General features: G+C 44.8%; 5 protein-coding genes across 5 annotated transcripts; 2 read left to right on the forward strand and 3 right to left on the reverse strand.

The window, feature by feature from the left end:
* Positions 1-162: 162 nt before the first annotated feature.
* Positions 163-2,184, reverse strand: MYCGRDRAFT_48801 (uncharacterized protein; the record flags this gene model as incomplete). Its single annotated transcript, XM_003849003.1, has 8 exons — positions 163-633; positions 706-835; positions 890-1,001; positions 1,055-1,201; positions 1,261-1,500; positions 1,557-1,661; positions 1,718-1,918; positions 2,004-2,184. 8 exons carry the CDS (start codon positions 2,182-2,184, stop codon positions 163-165), a joined length of 1,587 nt encoding a protein of 528 aa, XP_003849051.1.
* A 658-nt stretch (positions 2,185-2,842) lies between these two features.
* On the reverse strand, positions 2,843-3,196 carry MYCGRDRAFT_29261 (uncharacterized protein; the record flags this gene model as incomplete). Its single annotated transcript, XM_003849002.1, has 1 exon — positions 2,843-3,196. A coding segment is annotated over one exon (354 nt), but the record flags the coding sequence as incomplete, so codon positions are not given.
* A 13,270-nt stretch (positions 3,197-16,466) lies between these two features.
* Positions 16,467-18,888, reverse strand: MYCGRDRAFT_76541 (uncharacterized protein; the record flags this gene model as incomplete). Its single annotated transcript, XM_003849001.1, has 6 exons — positions 16,467-16,861; positions 17,040-17,107; positions 17,298-17,421; positions 17,493-18,497; positions 18,613-18,736; positions 18,786-18,888. 6 exons carry the CDS (start codon positions 18,886-18,888, stop codon positions 16,636-16,638), a joined length of 1,650 nt encoding a protein of 549 aa, XP_003849049.1.
* An 808-nt stretch (positions 18,889-19,696) lies between these two features.
* MYCGRDRAFT_82468 (uncharacterized protein) lies at positions 19,697-19,994 on the forward strand (the record flags this gene model as incomplete). The annotated part of the gene is made up of 1 exon (XM_003848907.1): positions 19,697-19,994. One exon carries the CDS (start codon positions 19,703-19,705, stop codon positions 19,970-19,972), a length of 270 nt encoding a protein of 89 aa, XP_003848955.1.
* Positions 19,995-20,214: 220 nt separating this feature from the next.
* Positions 20,215-23,656, forward strand: MYCGRDRAFT_49054 (uncharacterized protein; the record flags this gene model as incomplete). The annotated part of the gene is made up of 3 exons (XM_003848908.1): positions 20,215-20,566; positions 20,675-21,499; positions 21,552-23,656. The coding sequence occupies 3 exons, from the start codon at positions 20,215-20,217 to the stop codon at positions 23,654-23,656; spliced, it is 3,282 nt and encodes a 1,093-aa protein (XP_003848956.1).
* Between the last annotated feature and the right edge of the window lie 1,247 nt (positions 23,657-24,903).

Genomic DNA, 24,903 nt, shown 5'->3' on the forward strand with positions numbered 1-24,903 from the left:
AGCGGCTCTTGATCGTGCTTGTGCCAGCGGTCGATGTCACGACAGAGGGCGGGTCTAAATCGGATGTCCTGGCAAAGCGCAGAAGAGTTGCATGGCTTATCAGAGACTCCACAGACTCCACCTCGTAGCCATCATTGCTCTCCCTTCTCCTCCAGTACCTACTCACAACCTCGCCCCCTCCTTCCCCTCCTCCACCCCCAATTTCTTCCCAAACGTAAATAAATTCCTCTTCCCATCGCACCTAACCCACCCCCTCTTCCCAATCGGCTCCACCTCCCAACTCGCCAACCGCTCCAACGTCTCCGCATCCCCCGAATTCGCCACAAACCTCCTCCCATCACTTCCCATCCTCCCAATCACAAACCCCTTCGTCGGCTTGTTATCCCGCGAGTACTCGACCGTGTACGTCTCAATCGAGCACTCCCCTTCGGCTTGCTCGATGATAGCGGGGACGTGGACGTCGGTGACGAATTTCGGGAGAGGGTTGGCATCGGGGTAGGGGAGGCCGTCGCTGCGGGGGGAGCGAGAGAGGATGAGGACGTGTTGGTAGGTGACCCAGCCGCCATTAGCCAATACCAGACCCGTCTTGCTATCGTCCGGCGAGCGCAAGCGGCGGGTCATGGCTGTTATTGCCTGAGTCGTACATCAGGTCAGATTGGGAGGCTAGAGGTGAGGTGGGACAGGGTGGGCATGGAGTGGACGTACGTGCATGGAATAGTTGTTCCCCGCGCCGCCGAAGGAGGTCAGGCCGCCTAGGAGCGTGATGGGTTTCGGAGAGCCGGTTAAGGGAAGGGAGAGGTGGTGGCAGGCGAGTTTGGGGACGATGGGGAAGCATCTGGTGGATATTAGCATGTTTGAACAAAGTTGCTGCGTTGAGAGGACGGCTTACGAGTAGAAGTCGTAGATGTCAATGTCTTCTTTGTTGATGGAGGAGACCTCGATCGCGGCGTCGAGGGAGCGGGAGATGGCTGGCGACCATGTGAAGGTTGGACGGAGCCAGACTTGATAGTCGGTGTCAGCTATGGTCAGGTCGAGGTGAGGTGGAGAGACTTACTGTCGGTGCTCTCCTCTGTGCCCGCTCCTCCGAGAGGATAAATCCACTTGCTTCTCGGCACGCCCAACTCTGCCGCATGTTCCGTTGAAGTAAGAATGCATGCCGCTGAGAGGTTGACGGTGTTGAACGCATTCATAAGCAAAGGATCTGGCACCACATCAGTACTAATTCTCGTCTCCTCTCTTTTAGAGTACGCAACAACTCACAAGGGAAGCAAATCATCCGATTTCTCTTCGACACCGTCCCAATGCTCTTCTTCGTCTCGCCTTTCGCTGGGTAGTTCCACGCATACTCGTTCCTCTCTGCTACCGCGGCGAATTCAGCATATAGCTGGGAGGACTCGTCGTGGTTGTCGAGGATGGACTGATTGCGGTGGGCACGGAAGCCATTTTCGTAGAGTGGGTAGAGTTGGATGGGGTTGCCGAGGGAGTGGCGGGCGCCGTAGTCTGTAATGTTAGTCATTGGGTATATATCACACAGTTTAGCGATTGATCAAGCATACTTTCTTGAAGTGCGCGAGTCGTCGGAGAGAACACGCCAGTCACATCCTCGTCCGGAGCCGTCCAACCCGGTGGTGGCATCTTCTTTGCAGCGGCGCATGCGGTCACTTCAATTCAGGTCAGCCACAGCAACCCCATACTCAAAGCTTCGACAGAGTCTCACACGATGCCAAAGCCTCTGCTCCCGTCACAACAGCCACCTTACTCTCGCCCGTCATAATCCTCCTCGCCGCCTCATCGACCAACTTCGCCGGCTGATTGCCACCATGAGTTTCGCTCAGTTGCTTATGCAAAGGTCTGAAGTTGAGTCGTTCGGCGAGGAGGGTCGGGTAGTCACATGGCCATGTCCAAGATCTTGTTACAGCTGGGGAGAAGCGTCAGCGGAAGTCCACACGGGCCTTTGAGGTCAAATGCAGGATGTATTGAGTCCTGGACAAGGTCATACTGACAAACACTATCAATCTCAGCCTGCAAAGTCGCCATATGCGAGGCATCTAGACCGCTGTCTTTGATAGCTTCTTGTATCGCCAAGATCATCAATTGGAGGGGTTCGATCGCATCTTCGACTTTCTTGGAGCGGTTGACGAAGTCGCCGACTCCGATGATGATGGGTGTTTTTCGGGGTGCCATATTGGTCGTGCAGCTTGGCCTGTGAAAGTTCGGAGCACAATGAAGGGAATATGGCTTTCACATTGATCGTCGAGCTCTGTGGTTGTGGTGGTGAGCAAGGTGAGGTCAGCAAGAGCCGAGCGGGCGGAGATTCGGCTTTGAAGTGCCTCGGCCGTGCCGATCCATGTCTCTGCCTGCTCTTCTTGGTAGCTTCTTTCCTAAGGTACATTCTACGAAGAAAAATCGATTCTGTGGTACTCGACGGTGAGTATTGAGAGGAAAGTAGAGGATCCGCTGAGGTTTGGAAGTAGAAAGGCTTGGGCAGAGGCGATGCTGGACCACGAAGCACAATTCCAATGACCGCGGGCTTGAACCAGAACATGGACTCGTTCATACACAACATACATTCATCTAATACCATCAAACGTGGTACCATCATGCACCCGCAAAGACCCTCCAGAGCTTCTCAAACATCGACTTGCCATATCACCTCATACCTCAAATCCTCCCTCCCTCCATCTACCATCCACACCTCCAACACCACCCACTACGCCCTCCGCCCCTTCCCCTCCTTCAACCCAACCCCCAACACAATCGCAATCCTCGTCATCACAAACGGAAAAGTCGTAACCGCCGCAACCCAATCCGCAACCGTCCACCTGCTCAACACAATCCACTCCCCCCACCCTCCCACCGCCTCCGCCAACGAATGCGTAAACAACACATCCGAGCACAAAATCCCCGCGCAGAGGTACTTCCAGACGCGAACGTCGTCGATGGCCCGCATGATGACCAGTTCCGTGAAGACGATGTACAGCCAGGCGCCCGCGAGCTGGGTGTAGATGAAGTCGGTGGGGCCGTGGGTCGTGGTGAGGGTTTCGCGGGTTATGCCGGAGAGGTATTGGCCGGGGGCGAAGAGGGCTAGAAGGACGCCGCCGATGGCCATGGGGCCTTCGAGGGAGGTGAGGAGGAAGCGGTAGAGGTAGGGGATTGAGTCGGTGGCTTTGGTTGGAGTGGGACTGGATGGTGCCATTTTGAGGGTGCAGATGGTGGGTCTGTGGGTGAGAGTTGTTCTTTCGTGTTGTTTGGCTAATCTGGTATGTTGACTTGTCGGAGAGAAGGATGATGGAGGAGGAGGATGAGACGTCTTTCTGATGTGCAATGTTGTCAGCATCACCCAAGCCGCGGTGAGCCGTGTTGTGATTAGGCTCAAGCTGAGTGGAAGAAGACCTCTGATTAGTAGGTATATATTGTTATGCAGAGAGAATCTTAAGTGTGAGATTCTTACTTTAGCTATCTGTGTGTAGGAATGCCTTAGCACTAGTCACGTGCACTTTACTAATAGTTAGTCTAATAATCTATAATACTCCCCTATTAGTAGCTGCATTATTACGAGCTGTCTATTACCTAAATATAGCAGGTATTTACCTACTACGTAGCTAATACTCGGCTTTAGCTTGCTAAAAAGCATCTTCTTCTAGCTTTTTTATTCCTCTACTTTATAATCTACACCTCTTATCTATTTAGCTAACTTATTAGCTAATCTATTATCTATCCCTTATAGCTATTAATAACATAATCTACATTACTAGCTATAGCTTCTAGAAGAAGAGCAGCTTTCTCTATCCCTAGGAAAACCTTCTAGCAAGTTATCGATAAAGCAAGAGCTATTAGTAGTAAAGATCTCCTATAGATCTACAAAGATAGTTCTGTAGTATATTAGACTATGTATTAATTTATTAGAGGAGAGATAAATAGACACTACAATAGAGTAAATGTTAGGGCTTAGGGTCCCTTCTCTTTTGTAGCTTACTTTAATAGGTTTATAGCTAAGCTTAATAAGGATCTCCTTACTACAGACCTTATTAATATAGTAATAGAGGAGCTATATAACCTAAGGGAGTAGGCCTTCCTAGTAGAAAACTACCCTAGTCTAATAACTCCTAATCCTTAGGGATTTGTGTTATGCTATAACTAGACTCCTCTTAGCTAAATGTTAAGCTCTAATAAGGTAGAGATAAAGCAGTAGTTAGTAGCATAGCATCCTATATATATTCTCCTTAAAATCCCTTCTTCCCTAATAGAAACTAACATTCTCCTAGGCTTTAAGTTAAGATTCTAGGGGAATTAGCTTAGTCTTTTAGTAGTAGTCTAGGGGGGGTAGGCTGTAGGTTCTAGGACATACTCTAATACTTTTAGGTTTTTATAAAAAAGTTTTCCTTTAGCTAGGTGTTTTTCTTATAGTTTCTTAGATACTTTTGTAGAGGTATATAGTTGCCTCCTTTCCTTTGTACAGATAAGAATAAAATAAGTATTCTAAGTATTATACTTCTTAGTTTTGTAACAAATAAAATAGTGTAATTCTAGGGAGGGAATCCTTCTTAGGTAGGAATGTAGGTATTAAGGCATAAATTTAAGGGCAATTTCCCTCTTCTTATTAAGGGCTAGTTAGTTAAGTAGTATAATTTCTAATTACAAATTAGAAGGTTATAGGTTCAATTCCTGTATTAGCCTCTTATTTCGTGCGACTATGTTAGGATGTGTTCCTCTTATGCTCGCACGAGATGCTCTTTTTAGTAGACGCCTACATTAGAGGATAGTGTTTAGGGATTTTAGTTTTGTTAGATAGTCTACAAGCTGCATGTCTATCCTTACAAACTCTACCTTAATACTCCCCTTGTTATGTTGCTCTCTGCAGTAATAGTTCCTAAGAGAGATATGTCTTAATCTTTTAGAGTTAGCATTGTTTTCTACAAGGCTAATAGCTAATTAATTGTCTACTTTAATAAGGATAGTAGAAATGCTTTTAGCCTAGGTAAAGGGCTAGAGCTTATTAATAAGATTCCTTACCTAATTTACTTCTCTTGTTGCCTTAGTAAGAGAGAGGTACTCTGCCTTAGTGCTAGATAGTACTACTTCTTTCTACAGTTAAGATCTTTAGATAACTAGGCCTCCTACAATTTTAAAGAGCATTCCTAAGGTAGACCTAGATATGCTAGGATTACTAGCAAAGTTAGAGTCTAAGAATGCTTTAATCTGAATTTGCTCCTTAGTTTTCCTATATATAAGGCACTTGTTAATTATGCCTGCAACATATCTCTAGATATGTTTAGCTGCCTAAACATATAAAGGTCCTAGGTTCTAAAGGAACCTTGCATAGTAGTTAACAGCAAAACTAATGTCTAGTCTAGTATAGTTTAATAGATATTGCAGTTCCCTAATAATCTTGTTAAAGAGATTATAGTCCTCCTTTGTTCCCTTATCCTAGAGGGGTTTAAGGAGGGTGTTAAGGGGGTACTTAACACTCTTTGCATTACTAAAACTATATCCTTAAAGTTTGTCTCTAGAATAGTATTCCTAAGAGACAGACATAGAGCTATCTTTCCCTTCCTTTAGGTAAAGTCTAAGAAAGACATTAGTATTAACAACCTTAATTGTGTACTTCTGCTCTAATCCCTTAATAAGCTTGTTAATCTTATAGTCTAACTATCTAAAGATCTAGAAGTTATCTACATAAAGGAGAATAAGGATGCCTTTCCCTTAAAAGAGGCAAGCATTACTAATAGTTCTTGTTAGACTAAGCTTTTAGAGAGTGTCTATAGTATTGTAGTACTAGAGAGCAGCTGCCTGCTTAAGCCTATATAGTCCTTTCTTAACATATATAATATACTTGTAGGCATCTTTCTTAAAGAGATAAGCTCCCTCTAGTAGCTTAATAAAGATCTGCTTATCTAGGTTTGGATTTAGGAATGCAGTCTTAACATTAACTTGTCTCCTCTTCTAGCTAAAGTTAACTAAGAGGGACAGAAGTATTCTCCCTATTGCAGCTCTTAGGGTAGGAGTAAAGGTATTAACATAGTTAAGTCCCTTCCTTTATATAAATCCCCTAGCTATCTATCTAGCCTTATACTTCTCTACAGTTCTATCTAGGAGCACCTTAATCTTAAAGACCTATTTCCCTATAAGAGGGACTCTCCCCTTAGGGAGGGTGCTAATAAGTTTCTATTTAAGGCATCCTGTAGACTTAAGTAACTTAGCTTCCTTAATAATAGCTTTCTCCTATTCCTTATAGTTAGATCTAGAGAGAGCTTCCTTAACTATCTTAGGATTAGACAGATTAGGATTTGTTGCTTTAAGTCCTATCTTCTAGATCTTGCTGTAGTCTTTTCTTATAACTAATCTTCTACTTCTTAAGAGTCTAAATATGCCTAAGCTTTTAGGACTTGCTTTATTACCTAATTTCTTAGGTCTCTTAGGGCTTCTCCCTACTTTCCTCTTTCCTATAATATAAATGTCTAGGAAGGGAGTTATAGTATAATCTTAGAGGTCTTTCCTTTTAGGGCAATTCTCCGCTAATACTTAATGTTATAGCTATGTTAATAAGGCATTAGCCTGCTCCTAGAATCCCTTAGGACTTCCTTAGAATCCCTTAGGACTTCCTGTTTCCTTAGAAACATGCTCCCCCTAAGCTAGCTAGGAGGCTTCTTTATACTTAGTAGCCTCTAGCTAATTAGGCTTAGACTGCTTATGTTAGTTATCCTAGGACTGTATGTCCTAACCTAATATTTGCTCCCCCTAAGATATTAAAAGGGAGGCTTAGTTTCTCTCTCTCTATATAGTATTAAACATATTCTCTACTTCTTAAAGATAAGAAGTAGTAAGAGGTTAGGCATCTTGCCCTTAAGCATCCTAGCCCTAATCTTAATCCTTAGTATAGATAGCATAGGCTTCCTATTCTATAGCAATAGGTTATATTAGTTGCAGGAAACTCTCCCCCTAGAAGTCTAGGGTAGTAGGTATTATGCTATATACCTTATCCTTATTATGTATTATATAAGGAGAGGTTATAATCTTATGCTAAAACCTAGCAAGGGTAGATAGTTCAAACTTCTAAACTATATAGTTAGTTAAAGTGTTCTCCTAGAATCCTAGATTCTAGTATTTCTCTGCTCTAGGATAGAACTTCTATAAATTAAGTCTCCCCTAATTATGTAGATATGCTCTGCATCTAAATCTCCTAACCTTTGTTAGATTAATATATAGAGTTCTAGCATTAAGATCTTAATTAAATTCCTAAAGAGGAATCTTATTAGTTAATAGGTATACTAGCCTATTAGTAAGGAAGATTGCATATGCAACTACAAAACTCTAGAGAGGGAGAGGTAGGCTAGAGTTAATTATTATTGCTCTTGCCTTATTAAGGATAACCTTGTTAGATAATTCTGCAATTCTATTCTGCTTAGGAGTATAGGGAGCTAAGAAATCCTATCTTAGTCCCTTATTCTCTACAAATGTAATTAGATTATTATTATTAAACTCTCCTCCTCTATCTAAGAACTAGATCTTAACTATCTTTTTGTACTAGTTAAATATCTTAGTAGTCTATTTCTTAATAATTTGTGCAGCTTATAATTTAAGCTTACAGAAGATAGCCTATCTCCTTCTTAACTTTGCATTAGTAATTATAAGGATGTACTTGTATCTAAAGATGTCTAGTAGAAAGATTAGTCCTATAATGTTAATATAAACCTTATCTAGTAAGGATTAAGGTGTTAGTCTTAGAGTTCTTAATACTACTCTCTGTAACCTTGCAAGCTTGCATAGCTTATAGTGCTTAAGTGTAGATATGTTAATCTGCTTAAGTCCTTAGACTTAAGCCTTTATTATACTAAGAATCTTGTTCCCTATATAGCCTAGTCTCTAGTGCTATCTTGTTGTATTAGCCTTAGGCATAGCAAAGGCTAGATAAGACATATTCCTATTAGTTGTAGAAGCAACTTTAGTACTCCCCTTAAGGAGAGAGACAGTTGCATTCTAGAGGATTAGAACATTATAAATAGACTAAACCTTGCCTATCTTCTTATTATTCCTTAGAATATATAAAGATAGCCTGTCTAGGTAGACCTTGCACTTTAGCTAGAGAGTCTCTACTAAGATAAGGTTGTAATTAGAGTTAGGAGAGTATAACACATCTTGTAGGGTAATGTTTAACTTATTCCCCTTGTACTTTATTATAATCCTTACACTTCCTAAGTGTGTAACTGTACTTTATCTAATAGCTTAAGAGAACCTAATTAGGGTTTCTAGGGGTTTAAGGTCTAAGAACTAGGACTTGTTATTAAAGAAGTAGTATAATGTATTAGAATCTTAGACAATAGTATTACTCCTTTGTATTCTAGCAGCAGCAATTGCTACTCCTGCAAATAAGCTATTTAAATTAGAGCCTAAGCCTACATTAGAAGAGGAGATAGGCTTAATTGCTATAGTACCCTTTCCTCCCTTCTTATTATGTCTCTTACTCTTGTCTTAGGACTTCTTCTTGTCCTTATTAGATCCTCCTTTTCCTCTATATACCTAGGACTTTAGGGCCTTATTAGGGTGCTTCTTAAAGTAGTCTGCATTTGTGTAGATATAATAGGTATACTTAGTATACTAATTATTATCTATTGCAGCATCCCTAAATCCTCCTGCTGTCCTCTATATCTGTAAAGGAGGTTCCTTAATTAATAAGGTAATTAGCTCTTTAAGAGTTATATTCTTAATATAATAGGATTGTCTCTAGCTTCTTAGGTATTCTAGATAGTAGAGGCCCTAGATAAAGAACAGCCTAATCTGCTTATTACTAAAGGTAAGCTTTAAGACTAGAATGCTCTTAGACCTAGAGTATTGTTCTATTATAGAGATATACTTGTAATGCTACTTCTAGAAGTCCTTATAGTACTTCTAAGTATTTGTTCCTTAGATCTTAATGTTGCTAATTCTAAGAATCCTTAGGCTGTTATAAATGTTTATAGTTACAATAGGCCTGTAGGTAGCTGCAATAGTATTATATAGTTCCTTAGCTGTCTTCTCTATATCCCTAAAGTTAGGCCTTAGAGATTAGTTAATCCTTTTGCTAACAATCCTGTATGCAATTAGGTTATACTTGTGCCAGACTTAGAGAGGAGTTAGTCTTAGTCTACTAGTTAGAATAGGTTCTGTTGCTAGAGTGTCCCCTCCTTCTTTTTAGGAAGGAGTTAGAGCCTAGGAGGATAAAGTAGTACTCTCCTTAGTTAGTAGAGAGGGATATCTAACTTTAATTCCTAGCTTTAGTTAGGCAGGGCACTAGGGAATGTTATAAAAGACATAGCCTAACACCTCCTTGTCTATAAGGGCTGCTTTAAGCATCCTTAACTAGTCTAAGAAGTTGCTTCCCTTTCTTAGGACTTTATTCTCCTTCGCAGTCTTAAACTTATTAGCCTGCATTACGGCTGTTGTTATAACTAGCTCTTTCTCGGCTCGCTAGTTAACTGTCTAAATAGTGTATAGTAAGGTTCTAGTAGCTGCGCTTGGAACAGACAATTCTTCCTTAAGTGTGCAGTAGTTACGCCGGGCTTATAACCTGTTGTAATTAGACTTAAGCTAAGTAGAAGAAGACCTCTAATTAGCAGGTATATATTGTTATGCAGAGAGAATCTTAAGTGTGAGATTCTCACTTCAGCTATCTGTGTGTGGGAATGCCTTGGCACTAGTCACGTGCACTTCACTAATGGTCAGTCTGATGATCCACAACAAGCCGTTCATGGACAAGGGTGACCTTGTCTTTACAGTCCCGATAGTCGCTTACTAAGCCAGCGAGTCGTCTGTTGTGGATCATCAGACTGACTATTAGTGAAGTGCACGTGACTAGTGCCAAGGCATTCACACATACAGATAGCTAAAGTGAGAATCTCACACTTAAGATTCTCTCTGCATAACAATATATACCTGCTAATCAGAGGTCTTCTTCTACTTAGCTTAAGTCTAATTACAACAGGTTATAAGCCCGGCGTAACTACTGCACACTTAAGGAAGAATTGTCTGTTCTAAGCGCAGCTACTAGAACCTTACTATACACTGTTTAGACAGTCGACTAGCGAGCCGAGAAAGAGCTAGTTACAACAACAGCCGTAATGCAGGCTAATAAGTTTAAGACTGCGAAGGAGAATAAAGTCCTAAGAAAGGGAAGTAACTTCTTAGACTAGTTAAGGATACTTAAAGCAGCCCTTATAGACAAGGAGGTGTTAGGCTATGTCTTTTATAACATTCCCTAGTGCCCTGCCTAACTAAAGCTAGGAATTAAAGTCAGATATCCCTCTCTACTAACTAAGGAGAGTACTACTTTATCCTCCTAGGCTCTAACTCCTTCCTAAAAAGAAGGAGGGGACACTCTAGTAACAGAACCTATTCTAACTAATAGACTAAGACTAACTCCTCTTTAAGTCTAGCATAAGCATAACCTAATTGCATACGGGATTGTTAGCAAAAGGATTAACTAATCTCTAAGGCCTAACTTTAGGGATATAGAGAAGACAGCTAAGGAACTGTATAATACTATTGCAGCTACCTATAGGCCTGTTATAACTATAAACATTTATAACAGCCTAAGGATTCTTAGAATTAGTAATATTAAGATCTAAGGAACAAATACTTAGAAGTACTATAAGGACTTCTAGAAGTAGTATTACAAGTACATCTCTGCAATAGAACAATACTCTAGGTCTAAGAGCATTCTAGTCTTAAAGCTTATCTTTAGTAATAAGCAGATTAGGCTATTCTTTATCTAGGGCCTCTACTATCTAGAATACCTAAGAAGCTAGAGACAATCCTATTATATTAAGAACACAACTCTTAAAGAGCTAATTACCTTATTAATTAAGGAACCTCCTCTATAGACATAGAGGACAGCAGGAGGATTTAGGGGTGCTGCAGTAAATAATAATTAGTATACTAAGTATACCTATTATATCTATATAAATACAGATTGCTTTAAGAAGCACCCTAACAAGGCCCTAAAGTCCTAGGTATATAGAGGAAAAGGAGGATCTAATAAGGATAAGAAGAAGTCCTAAGACAAGAATAAGAGATATAATAAGAAGGGAGGAAAGGGTGCTGCAGCAATTAAGCCTATCTCCTCTTCTAATATAGGCTTAGGCTCTAATTTAGATAGCTTATTTGTAGGAGCAGCAATTGCTGCCGCTAGAATACAAAAGAGTAACACTATTATCTAGGATTCTAGTACATTATACTACTTCTTTAACAACAAGTCCTAGTTCTTAGACCTTAAACCCCTAGAAACCCTAATTAGGTTCTCTTAAGCTATTAGACAAAGCATAGTTACACACTTAGGAAGTGTAAGGATTATAATAAAGTACAAGGGGAATAAGTTAAACATTACCTTACAAGATGTGTTATACTCTCCTAACTCTAATTATAACCTTATCTTAGTAGAGACTCTCTAGCTAAAGTGCAAGGTCTACCTAGATAGGCTATCTTTATACATTCTAAGGAATAACAAGAAGATAGGCAAGGTTTAGTCTACTTATAATATTCTAATCCTCTAGAATGCAACTATCTCTCTCCCTAAGGGGAGTACTAAAGTTGCTTCTATAACTAATAGGAATATGTCCTGTCTAGCCTTTACTATACCTAAGGCTAATATAACAAGATAGCACTAGAGACTAGGCTATATAAGGAACAAGATTCTTAGTGCAATAAAGGCTTAAGTCTAAGGACTTAAGCAGATTAACATATCTACACTTAAGCATTATAAGCTATACAAGCTTGCAAGGTTACAGAGAGTAGTGTTAAGAACTCTAAGACTAATACCTTAATCCTTATTAGATAAGGTCTACATTAATATTATAGGACTAATCTTTCTACTAGACATCTTTAGATGCAAGTACATCCTTATAATTACTAATGCAAAGTTAAGAAGGAGATAGGCTATCTTCTGCAAGCTTAAATTACAAGCTGCACAAATTATTAAGAAATAGACTACTAAGATATTTAACTAGTACAAAAAGATAGTTAAGATCTAGTTCTTAGATAGAGGAGGAGAGTTTAATAACAATAATCTAATTACATTTGTAGAGAATAAGGGACTAAGATAGGATTTCTTAGCTCCCTATACTCCTAAGCAGAATAGAATTGCAGAATTATCTAATAAGGTTATCCTTAATAAGGCAAGAGCAATAATAATTAACTCTAGCCTACCTCTCCCTCTCTAGAGTTTTGTAGTTATATATGTAATTTTCCTTACTAACAGGCTAGTATACCTATTAACTAACAAGATTCCTCTTTAGGAATTTAATTAAGATCTTAATACTAGAACTCTATATATTAATCTAATAAAGGTTAGGAGATTTAGATGCAGAGCATATCTGCATAATTAGGGGAGACCTAATTTATAAAAGTTCTATCCTAGAGCAGAGAAATACTAGAATCTAGGATTCTAGGAGAACACTTTAACTAACTATATAGTTTAGAAGTTTAAACTATCTACCCTTACTAGGTTTTAGCATAAGATTGTAATCTCTCCTTATATAACACATAATAAGGATAAGGTATATAGTATAATACCTGCTGCCCTAGACTTCTAAGGGGAGAGTTTCCTACAACTAATACAACCTATTACTATAGAACAGGAAGTCTATACTATCTACACTAAGGATTAAGATTAGGGCTAGGATGCCTAAGGGCAAGATGCCTAACCTCTTACTACTTCTTATCTTTAAGAAGTAGAGAATATGTTTAATACTATGCAGAGAGAAAGAAACTAAGCCTCCCTTTTAACATCTTAGGGGGAGCAAACATTAGGTTAGGACATACAGTCCTAGGATAACTAACATAAGCAGTCTAAGCCTAATTAGCTAGAGGCTACTAAGTATAAAGAAGCCTCCTAGCTAGCTTAGGGGGAGTATGTTTCTAAGGAAACAGGAAGTCCTAAGGGATTCTAAGGAAGTCCTAAGGGATTCTAGGAGTAGGCTAATGCCTTATTAACATAGCTATAACATTAAGCATTAGCAAAGGATTGCCCTAAAAGGGAAGACCTCTAAGATTATACTATAACTCCCTTCCTAGATATTTATATTATAGGAAAGAGGAAAGCAGGGAGAAGCCCTAAGAGACCTAAGAAATTAGGCAATAAAGCAAGTCCTAAAAGCTTAGGCACATTTAGACTCTTAAGAAGTAAAAGATCAATTATAAGAAAAGACTATAGCAAGATCTAGAAGATAGGACTTAAAGCAACAAATTCTAATCTGTCTAATCCTAAGACAGTTAAGGAAGCTCTCTCTAGATCTAACTATAAGGAATAGGAGAAAGCTATTATTAAGGAAGCTAAGTTACTTAAGTCTATAGGATGCCTTAAATAGAAACTTATTAGCACCCTCCCTAAAGGGAGAGTCCCTCTTATAGGGAAATAGGTCTTTAAGATTAAGGTGCTCCTAGATAGAACTGTAGAGAAGTATAAGGCTAGATAGACAGCTAGGGGATTTATACAAAGGAAGGGACTTAACTATATTAATACCTTTGCTCCTACCCTAAGAGCTACAACAGGGAGAATACTTCTGTCCCTCTTAGTTAACTTTAGCTAGAAGAGGAGACAAGTTAATATTAAGACTACATTCCTAAATCCAAACCTAAATAAGCAGATCTTTATTAAGCTACTAGAGGGAGCTTATCTCTTTAAGAAAGATGCCTATAAGTATATTATACATGTTAAGAAAGGACTGTATAAGCTTAAGTAGGCAGCTGCTCTCTAGTACTACAATGCTATAGACACTCTCTAAAAGCTTAGTCTAATAAGAACTGTTAGTAATACTTACCTCTTTTAAGGGAAAGGCATCCTTGTTCTCCTTTATGTAGATAACTTCTAGATCTTTAAACAGTTAGACTATAAGATTAACAAGCTAATTAAGGGATTAGAGCAGAAGTACATAATTAAGGTTGTTAATACTAATATCTTTCTTAGACTTTACCTAAAGGAAGGGAAAGATAGCTCTATGTCTGTCTCTTAGGAACACTATTCTAGAGACAAACTCTAAGGATATAGTCTTAGTAATGCAAAGAGTGTTAAGTACCCCCTTAACACCCTCCTTAAACCCCTTTAGGATAAGGGAACAAAGGAGGACTATAATCTCTTTAACAAGATTATTAGGGAACTGCAACATCTGTTAAACTACACTAGACCAGATATTAGTTTTGCTGTTAACTACTATGCAAGGTTCCTTTAGAACCTAGGACCTTTGTATATTTAGGTAGCTAAACACATCTAGAGATATGTTGCAGGCATAATTAACAAGTGCCTTATATATAGGAAAACTAAGGAGCAAATTTAGATTAAAGCATTCTTAGACTCTAACTTTGCTAGTAATCCTAGCATATCTAGGTCTACCTTAGGAATGCTCTTTAAAATTGCAGGAGGCCTAGTTGTCTAGAGATCTTAACTATAGAAAGAAGTAGTGCTATCTAGCACTAAGGCAGAGTACCTCTCTCTTACTAAGGCAACAAGAGAAGTAAATTAGGTAAGGAATCTTATTAATAAGCTCTAGCCCTTTACCTAGGCTAAAAGCATTTCTACTATCCTTATTAAAGTAGACAATTAATTAGCTATTAGCCTTGTAGAAAACTATGCTAACTCTAAAAGATTAAGACATGTCTCTCTTAGGAACTATTATTATAGAGAGCAACATAACAAAGGGAGTATTAAGGTAGAGTTTGTAAGGACAGACATGTAGCTTGCAGACTGTCTAACAAAACTAAAATCCCTAAACACTATCCTCTAATATAGGCGTCTACTAAAAAAGAGCATCTCGTGCGAGCATAAGAGGAACACATCCTAACATAGTCGCACGAAATAAGAGGCTAATACAGGAATTAAACCTATAACCTTCTAATTTGTAGTCAGAAATTATACTACTAGACTAACTAGCCCTTAATAAGAAGAGGGAAATTGCTCTTAAATTTAGGCCTTAGTACCTGCATTCCTACCTAAGAAGGATTCCCTCCCTAGAATTACACTATTTTATTTGTTACAAAACTAAGAAGTATAACACTTAGAACACTTATTTTATTCTTATCTATATAAAGGAAAGGAGGCAACTACACACCTCTACAAAAGCATCTAAGAAACTATAAGAAAAACACCTAGCTAAAGGAAAACTTTTCTATAAAAACCTAAAAGTATTAGAATATGTCCTAGAACCTATAGCCTGCCCCCCTAGAACTACTACTAAAAGACTAAGCTAATTCCCCTAGAATCTTAACTTAAAGCCTAGGAGAATGTTAGTTTCTATTAGGGAAGAAGGGATTTTAAGGAGAATATATATAGGATGCTATGCTACTAACTACTGCTTTATCTCTGCCTTGTTAGAGCTTAACATTTAGCTAAGAGGAGTCTAGTTATAGTATAACACAAATCCTTAAGGATTAGGAGTTGTTAGACTAGGGTAGTTTTCTACTAGGAAGGCCTACTCCCTTAGGTTGTACAGCTCCTCTATTACTATGTTAATAAGGTCTGTAGTAAGGAGATCCTTATTAAGCTTAGCTATAAACCTATTAAAGCAAGCTACAAAAGAGAAGGGACCCTAAGCCCTAATATTTACTCTGTTATAGTGTCTGTTTATCTCTCCTCTAATAAGTTAATATATAGTCTAATATGCTATAGAACTATCTTTGTAGATCTATAGGAGATCTCTACTACTAATAGCTCTTGCTTTATCGATAACTTGCTAGAAGGTTTTCCTAGGGACAGAGAAAGCTACTCTTCTTCTAGAAGCTATAGCTAGTAATGTAGATTGTATTATTAATAGCTGTAAGGGATAGATAATAGATTAGCTAATAAATTAGCTAAATAGATAAGAGGTGTAGATTATAAAGTAGAGGAATAAAAAAGCTAGAAGAAGATGCTTTTTAATAAGCTAAAGCCGAGCATTAGCTACGTAGTAGGTAAATACCTGCTATATTTAGGTAACAGACAGCTCGTAATAATGCAGCTGCTAATAGGGGAGTGTTGTAGATTATTAGACTAACTATTAGTAAAGTGCATGTAACTAGTGCTAAGGCATTTACATACACAGATAGCTAAAGTGAGAATCTCACACTTAAGATTCTCTCTATATAACAATATATACCTGCTAATCAGAGGTCTTCTTCCACTCAGCTTGAGTCCAATTACAACATCGTCGAGTGCGAAGTCTCCGCCCTCCTTCCTCCTTCTTCGATGTCTTAACTTCGATGAGCTCTCAGCATCGAAGCGCACGTCGATTTTGCTGTCCAGAAAGAAAGCACATCTCCCTGGAGCCTCGACGTATACATCAATTGTCTCGACCTCCAACCGCAGGAGTCCAGGCATGGTTCGCTCGCCAAAACGCTCCGGTCTCATTGCACAGATGATCTCAGCTCGACACGCCTCGACCCTGTGATTCTACGATTGTGATCGAAGCGAGAATAGCGTCCAAAATCGGTGTCAACAGGCTCTGGCATTCAAAACAATCCAAGTCCAGTGCAACAACGTATATACATCCCCTACCAAAACCCGAAATTTCGGCCGCCCATTCCGTCCCATAAGTACCAAACTGCGCTGTAGAAACATGCAAATCATCAAGTCATACCCGCCCGCCCAAATAATACCCTGCCACCCAAAATTTCCACTCCTCTTCCTCTACGCATCTAGGCACTCATAATCCTTGCCAAAGGCCTCGGCTCCGGCGTCCGACTCCTCTCCCTATGCTCCACTACAAACCCGAGCTTATCTTCTCTGACTTCGCGAGTCGGGGAGCCACTGCCGTCTTCGGGATCGTCGAAGGATTTCGCATCCAGAGCGCTGGCGGCGCCGAAGATGGGTTCCATTTCTTCGAGGGTTTTGCCTTTTGTTTCGGGGACGAAGAAGTAGGCCCTGCAGAGGATGAAGAGGTTTAGTGGATGTTCAGAGTAGAGCAGAGGTCGAGGGAGGCAAGGAGGGTTGGAAGCGAAGGTGAGCACAGCCACGAATGCCAAGATTTGTGGCGCAGTCGAGAATGGAAGAAAGTGGCGGCTTTGAGAGGGACTTTTGGTGGATGGGGAAGAGGACTTACCAGAAACCCATGGCGACCATGAGGGAGGCGAAAAAGAAGTATGTGCCATAGCCTAGGGATGTGATCATCTGTTTCCAGAACTTGTCAGCATTTCCATCGTTCTCGCTTTTGTGTTCGGTGCTCAAGTCATGTATTCTTGCTGCGCCGCTCACACTTGCTGCTTGGCAGTAGGCGCCAGCTCGGGTCGACAGGCAGAGTGATGGCGACAAGGGTGGCGTGGTAGAGAGGATAGAGTGCTGTGAGGCGCAGAGGACTTACGTAGGGTGTTGTTCGGGAGACGATGAACGACCAAAGCCACTGATCAGCCGTCGTGATGGCCACACACAGCATGCGGATGTCGATGGGGAAGATCTCGGAGCAGTAGACCCATGTGATGCCTTGCCTGTTACCGTTCGTTAGCGTCTCGTCACGTCCCAAAGTAGTCAGTGCAAAAGAATGCCAAATGAGACGTACCACGTCGCACAGTAAATCATGCCGTAAAGGTACACGCAAACCATAGCGAAGTATCCCGCTCCACTTCTCGAGACCTCGCCCGCGGCAGCGGCTCGAGCGGGATCGTTCTTCATCACGTAACCACCAATGTACCACATGGGTAAGGAGCCGACGAAAGCACCCCAAATGAGACCGGGACGACGGCCGAGTCGTTCGACCAGCCAGACGGAGAAGATGATCATGCCGAGAGTTTTGGCGACGCCGTAGAAACCTGTTGCGAAGAGTTTGGTGTCGGTGCCGCGGATGCCGAGAGTTTCGAATATGCGAGGAGAGTAGTATGTAATGACGTTCACACCCGTCAAGTTCTGGAAGGCCATGAGCAGGAGACCGAGTCCAATACGATTGCGAGTACCCTTCTGGAAGAGACGTTTGAAGAAGTACATGTTGGTGTTCTTGGTACCAGGCGGTGGTCTCGAGATGGCAGTTTGCGCGCGGATCTCCTCCATTTCGCGGAGGATGTATGGATCGTTCTCCGGGAGTTGACGCAACCAGGAGAGAGTCTTGCTTGCTTCGTCAAACTTGTCGTTCTTGATGTAGAAGCGTGGCGACTCGGGGCAGAAGAACGTGCCGATCATGAGGAGAACACCTGGGACGAGTTGCAGACCGAGAGGAACGATCCATTGGGTCATGCCGCCGGGAGAGATGGTTTGGTTGACGGCGTAGTTTATCCAGAAACCCAGCATGCCACCCGCTTGGGAGAGGATCTCGAAGATACCGACGAGTCGACCACGGATGGAGGGAGGACTGGTTTCGGCGATATAGACGGGAACCATGAGGGATACAGATCCGATACCGAAGCCAGCGATGCCGCGCCCGGCGTAGATGAGTCCGAGGTGGCCTTGAGCGGCGGTCATGAGGGAGCCTCCGAGAAGGAAGATGGCAGAGGCGATCATGATGGCTTTTTTGCGGCCGATGCGTTCGCCGATGGGGAAAGTGAGGAGGGCGCCGAAGAAGGTTCCGGCTTGGCTAAGACAGAAGGGTTGAAGGGTTAGCAGTAGTTCCGACATGGGGTCCGACCTGCTGGCATCGCCCGAGATACAAGCTCGGACGGCTACAGGCCTTCTGTCGTTCGGGTTCTTACAAGGTGCTGACGATGTTGCCTTGGAGGGTGTCGCGTTCGAACTGGGTGCGGTTTTCAAGGCCAAAGTCGCGGCGGAAGGAGGGCAGGGCCATTGTGCCGCCGATTACTGAGGTGTCGTAGCCCACTGGAGGAGGGTTAGTCGTGTTGTGTAGGTGCGATGCGAAAGTACTCACTAGCCAAACTGCCCATGCTAACAAACAGAGCGATCATATGGATCCTCCAGTTGCGAACATTTGGAGGATCATCGGTCCCGCTGGCATGGAGTGTGAAACCCATGATGGCCAGCTAGAATGAGGACTGAGCAGCGATAGGAATGAAGTCCCAGAGTATGGCAAAGAGATAGCAATAGCAATGCAGATTCTCCAACACCACTCTGAGAGATAGACCAACAAGGGAAACCCAGGACGAGGATGATTCCTACCTTATAGACCCACGCGACATGTCTCTTACCCCAAAGAGGAGATACATCGCTTGAGGTACACCAGCAGTGAACATTCTACCGCGCATTCTAGAGCCGGAAGAACGCCCAGTCTCCCACATGGCGGGACATGGCGTGCCGCACTGACAGCATCCACACTCTCGACACGCGAGGGTGGGGTTTCTCCATGGGGAAGTGAGGGAGCTACCGTCTTTTGTTGTGGACTCTTGACATTTGGCAGTGGGTTGCGCTCATCTTGCTGCATCTTGGTCCGGTTGAGTCCTTGTCTCTCCGCATTGTGGTTGTCGAGGCGGAGTCCACCTGCACGAGCGGGTGGAAAACGCGGTGGTGGGGTCGGCGTTTGACGGACAGGGATCCGCTCACGTGACAGACAAGACAGGTTTCATGCAGACGCGGAGGGCCAAGCCCGCTGCCAAGAACTCCGCGGCGACGAGTTTGAGGTGGCGGAATTGGAAACTCGAGAGGATGAAATCTGGACCAGTCTTTCAGTGAGATGCGATCCACTACTTGACTCGCGATTCCTGCCGGGAAGGTACAATCACGACCGGGCATAGACATGCAGGCGATGCAGAATATCGACTTGTGGTGGCGCTTACACCGCGCTTGCTTCGAAGCGGAGGAACCACGGAGATTTCTGACCGCGCCTACAGCATGTGGTCGACGGCCGTAGCGGGCGGCGAATTCTCCAGGCAGTCGCTATCCTCCATCTGCCAAGATGCATGGGGCGGAGCGAGTCGTCGCTTTGTCGCCGTTGCTGCTTGCCCAATACGAGGCGCAGCAACTCTTGGGAGCATCATTCGTCCACGGCCTCTGAGAAGACTAATACCTCTCGCAGAGCCGCCAGTTACGGATCCCATGTCACCATCATCCATCTCACTACTCAGCATACATCTTACCTTACATCGTTCGACACAGCTTTGAAGGTTGAACAGGACATTGTTGTTTTCCAAGCGCATTGCTTCCACAAACAACTCATACCTATTCAATCATGGCGGGAAATCATCCTGCACCACCGCGGATCGACGTCGACGTCTCGGTGAGTTGTACTGATAGACTGCATCCCTCTCACAAGGCTAACATCCTCCCAGCCCGACGTCGTCGACAATGAAATCACTCCGACCAACTCCTCATCTGCACACAACGGCGACAACCTCTCTCCCAACATGACACAAAAACCACACCTGGAAGGCCGCGATCGATCACTCTCCGCCCTCAGTGGTAGTACCCAATTCTCCACCCTCAAGGTTCCTAAAGCCTCCTACGATGCTACCAGCAGCGCATCTAGTATGTTCAGCGAAGGTGGACGAGAAGACGCTCTACGACCAGATCCCGGCTCCGAGGCAGACTTCGTCGTCAAAGACTCTCCATTCGCTTTCTCTCCCGGCCAGCTTAATAAGCTGCTCAACCCAAAGTCTCTCCCAGCATACGTCGCTCTCGGTGGTATTCGTGGCATTGAGAAGGGTCTGCGGACGAATCTTGAGACAGGTCTGTCCGCTGATGAGGCCTCACTCCACGGTAACGTCTCCTTTGAAGACGCGACCGCTCAGTCAGAAAAGCCCAAGCATCTCGGCTGGAATGAAATTCCGCTCAACCACGCCGACAATGCTCGATCATCGAACGGAGGCTCTTTTGCCGACCGTCTCCGGATCTACTCGAACAACGCCCTCCCCGAGAAAAAGGCCACATCTCTTTGGAAACTCATGTGGATTGCATACAATGACAAGGTTTTGATCCTCCTCACGGTCGCGGCGGCCATATCTCTCGCCCTTGGCCTCTACGAAACTTTTGGTGTCGAACATCAACCCGGCGAACCCATGCCAGTGGATTGGATCGAAGGTCTCGCCATCTGTATCGCCATCGTCGTGGTCGTCCTCGTCGGCTCTCTCAACGACTACCAAAAGGAACGCGCATTCGTCAAACTCAACGCAAAGAAAGAAGATCGCATGGTCAAGGTTCTCCGCTCTGGGAAGTCCAGCATGGTCAATGTTGTCGACATCATGGCTGGTGATATCCTCCACCTCGAGCCCGGTGACATGATTCCCGTTGATGGCATCTTCATCTCCGGCCACGGCGTCAAATGTGACGAATCCTCCGCGACCGGCGAGTCCGACGCCTTGAAGAAGGTCGGCGGCGAGCAAGTCATGCGCATGCTCGAAGAAGGCCACCAGGATCTCAAAGACATGGACTGCTTCATCATCTCCGGCAGCAAGGTCCTCGAGGGTATTGGCACGTACATGGCGACCTCCGTCGGTGTTAATTCCAGCTACGGAAAAATTCTCATGAGCATGCGTGTCGACATGGCTCCCACTCCTCTGCAGGTCAAGCTTGATGGACTTGCGACCGCGATTGCAAAGCTGGGCTCTAGCGCTGCTTTGCTTTTGTTCTTCGTCTTGCTGTTCCGCTTTGTGGCTACGCTTTCTTCCAATACTGGTAGTCCCAACCAGAAAGGTGAGTCTCATCGAACTCTGAAGTGGAAGACATTGAGCTAACGATATCACAGCCAGCCAGTTCATGGACATTCTCATCGTCGCCGTCACTGTTATTGTCGTGGCGGTGCCCGAAGGTCTCCCTCTTGCTGTCACCCTGGCCCTCGCTTTCGCCACTACTCGCCTCGTCAAGCTCAACAACCTCGTTCGCATCTTGAAGTCCTGCGAGACCATGGGCAATGCCACCACTGTCTGCTCGGACAAGACTGGTACGCTCACCACCAACGTCATGACAGTCGTAACTGGACAATTTGGCGAGCGCTCTTTCGACGACAAGAATCACACTGGATCTGAAGTACGCTCTACCGAGTTCGCCTCTCAACTGTCCTCCGAGGAACGCCGTCGCCTCGTCCAAGCCATCGCCATCAACAGCACTGCTTTCGAGGGTGAAGATGGATTTATCGGATCCAAGACCGAGACTGCTCTTCTCTCCTTCGCTCGCACTCTCGGCATGGGATCTCTCGCAGAGGAGCGTGCCAACTGTCCAGCCCATGCTTTCTTCCCTTTCGACTCCGGCCGCAAATGTATGGGAGCTGTTCAGACCCTCCCGGATGGTACCTTCCGCCTCGTCGTCAAAGGTGCTTCTGAGATTCTCCTCGGCCACAGTACTTCCATCGCCACCACCTCCGGACCCAAACCCCTCGATGGTACCACCCGCGAGACGCTCGAAGCCAACATCGACTCCTACGCTAAGCAGTCCCTCCGCACCATCGCCCTGATCTCCCGCGAATTCCCCTCATGGCCACCAGCCGGCTGCACCGTCGAAAACGACCCCACCGAAGCCGACTTCGGCGCCGTCCTCTCCAACATGACCTTTGACGGCCTCGTCGGCATCCAAGACCCCGTCCGCCCTGGTGTCCCGGAAGCCGTCGCCAAATGTGCCCACGCCGGCGTCTCCGTCCGCATGGTCACGGGCGACAACGTCATCACCGCCAAAGCCATCGCCACGGAATGCGGAATCTACACCGGCGGCGTCGTCATGGAAGGTCCCGTCTTCCGCACCCTGTCCGAATCCCAAATGAACGAAGTCCTCCCAAAACTCCAAGTCCTCGCCCGCTCTTCTCCCGAAGACAAACGCATCCTCGTCACTTCCCTCCGCGCTCTCGGCGAAATCGTCGCTGTCACTGGAGACGGCACGAACGATGGACCAGCGCTTAAGGCTGCTGACATTGGTTTCTCAATGGGTATCGCCGGCACGGAAGTCGCCAAAGAGGCTTCCGCTATCATCCTCATGGACGACAACTTCGCCTCCATCTTAACAGCACTCATGTGGGGTCGCGCCGTTAATGACGCCGTGCGGAAATTCCTCCAGTTCCAACTGACCGTCAACATCACGGCGGTCATCATCACCTTCGTCTCCGCCGTCGCCAACGAGGGCATGCGCTCCGTGCTCGTCGCCGTACAACTCCTCTGGATCAACCTCATCATGGACTCTATGGCCGCCCTGACCCTCGCCTCCGACGCCCCAACGGAAGAGATCCTCAACCGCAAACCGACCCTCCGCTCCGCCCCGCTCATCTCCACGACCATGTGGAAAATGATCATCGGCCAAGCCATCCTCCAAATGGCCGTCATCTTCACCCTCTACTACGCCGGCCCATCGATTCTCAACTACCCCTTCGACGGCACGGAGATCCGCTCCGTCGTCTTCAACGCTTTCGTCTGGCTGCAGATTTTCAACATGTTCAACTCCCGGCGACTGGACAACAAATTCAACGTGTTCGCGGGGGTGACGAGGAACTGGTACTTTATGATTATTACGCTCGTCATGGTCGGCTGTCAGGTTATGATCATGTATGTTGGCGGGCGGGCGTTTCAGATCAGTCGCATCTCGGGCAAGGATTGGGGCATTTCCATTGTTATTGGACTGCTGTCGATGCCGGCGGCGGTGTTTATTCGACTTTTCCCGGATCATATCTTTGAGAAGATTGCGAGGATTTGTGGGAAGCCGGTGGTGCTGGTGTACCGACCGCTCAGCAGGGGGATGCACGCTGTTGGACGCAAGATTAGAGGGCTGAGGAGGAGTAAGAAGGAGAGTGGGGAGGTTGCGGAGATTGCGGAGGGGCAGGAGAGGGAGGAGAAGAGGGTTGGGGATGTTGAGCGTGGACGGGCGAATTAAGGGTGAGGTTGATGGGAGGCGGTTTGGTTTTTGCTTTAAGCGGCATTGGGTTGCGAGGGATATTGATATAGAAATAGAGATTTGGCAGGACACACTGGGGTTGTGGAACTGCTTTACGAGACAAACGATTACTGTTAGACAGACAGAGAGATACATTCATTGTTATGGCAATGACAGAGAATACTACCTATGACTTCTTGCTTCCTTCCGCCTCGTCTTCGTGGAATGTCTCAAGTCCTTCTTCAACGGATCTGCAACGTCTTGTCATCTGCTGCCCTTCAGATGTCTCTGCACCCCGCCTCGAGTTTCGACTTGTCACGCATACAATCCTCCGCGTAATCTTTTAGCCGACTACCGGCAACGTTCACTTCGAGATGGCTTGCATGTACCCTATCCTCCGTAACTATCTTCCTTCGAGAACTTCCCTAAGCAATCGATGGGTCAGTGGCGTTCTATAGAGCCTTCTCTTGCATACGCTGCGCCGCCGCCACGAGACGGAGGATCTCGAAGGAGTGATGGGCCGCTCGTGCAGGAAGCCACGATGACCCTCATGACTTCCGGAGGATGCCATCGCGGGGTGAGATGGTGAGTTGTGGGGTTCTGGGGAAGTGGAGGATGTCTTGCGTAGAAAGAAGGAGGAGCTCGACTCGCTTCGGCTGACTTTACTGCTGGACTTTGCTTTGCCAACGACCTGGAAGGAATGCCTGCCCGTACGAAGGCCCCGCGGGTCTGGACTTCTTCTGTCCACAAAACTGGGATCTGCGAGTCATCCGTACTTCCCATTCCACATGGCTCTCTCTCACTCGCCTCGGACAAATTCCTCCACGGCAAAGAAGCCACTCTTTCGGACGCATCTCCCTCACCAGATTTCATCGAAAAAAACATCGTCCATCGGTCCACCCGCCTTCGCACTCGAATCAGCAAGCCGTCTAAGAGAACGAACCGGAAGGAAATCGTGGAAGACTACCGCACATGGCGGTCTTAGGTTGGTCTTGGTATCGCTACTACGAAAGTCTGGCGAGTCTGGGCGGAGGGAGGCTGTGCAAATCTTGGCGGCCTCGACGCACCACCACGCGGAAAACTGTTGAACCAGAGTTCTTCCATTGAGCTATTGGTTTTGCGTGGTGAGTGTATCTCCAAGAAATGTGGACGCTCTCCGCGGGGTTTGACGGCGCGGGGAAAGGTGTGGTTTTTCGGCGGCTTGGTGGCCGGTTTCGTGGAGTGATGGGGAGAGCGATGAGAGAGGT

The sequence above is a fragment of the Zymoseptoria tritici genome, chromosome 10 (assembly GCF_000219625.1).
Source record: "Zymoseptoria tritici IPO323 chromosome 10, whole genome shotgun sequence".
Taxonomy (NCBI): Eukaryota; Fungi; Ascomycota; class Dothideomycetes; order Mycosphaerellales; family Mycosphaerellaceae; genus Zymoseptoria; species Zymoseptoria tritici.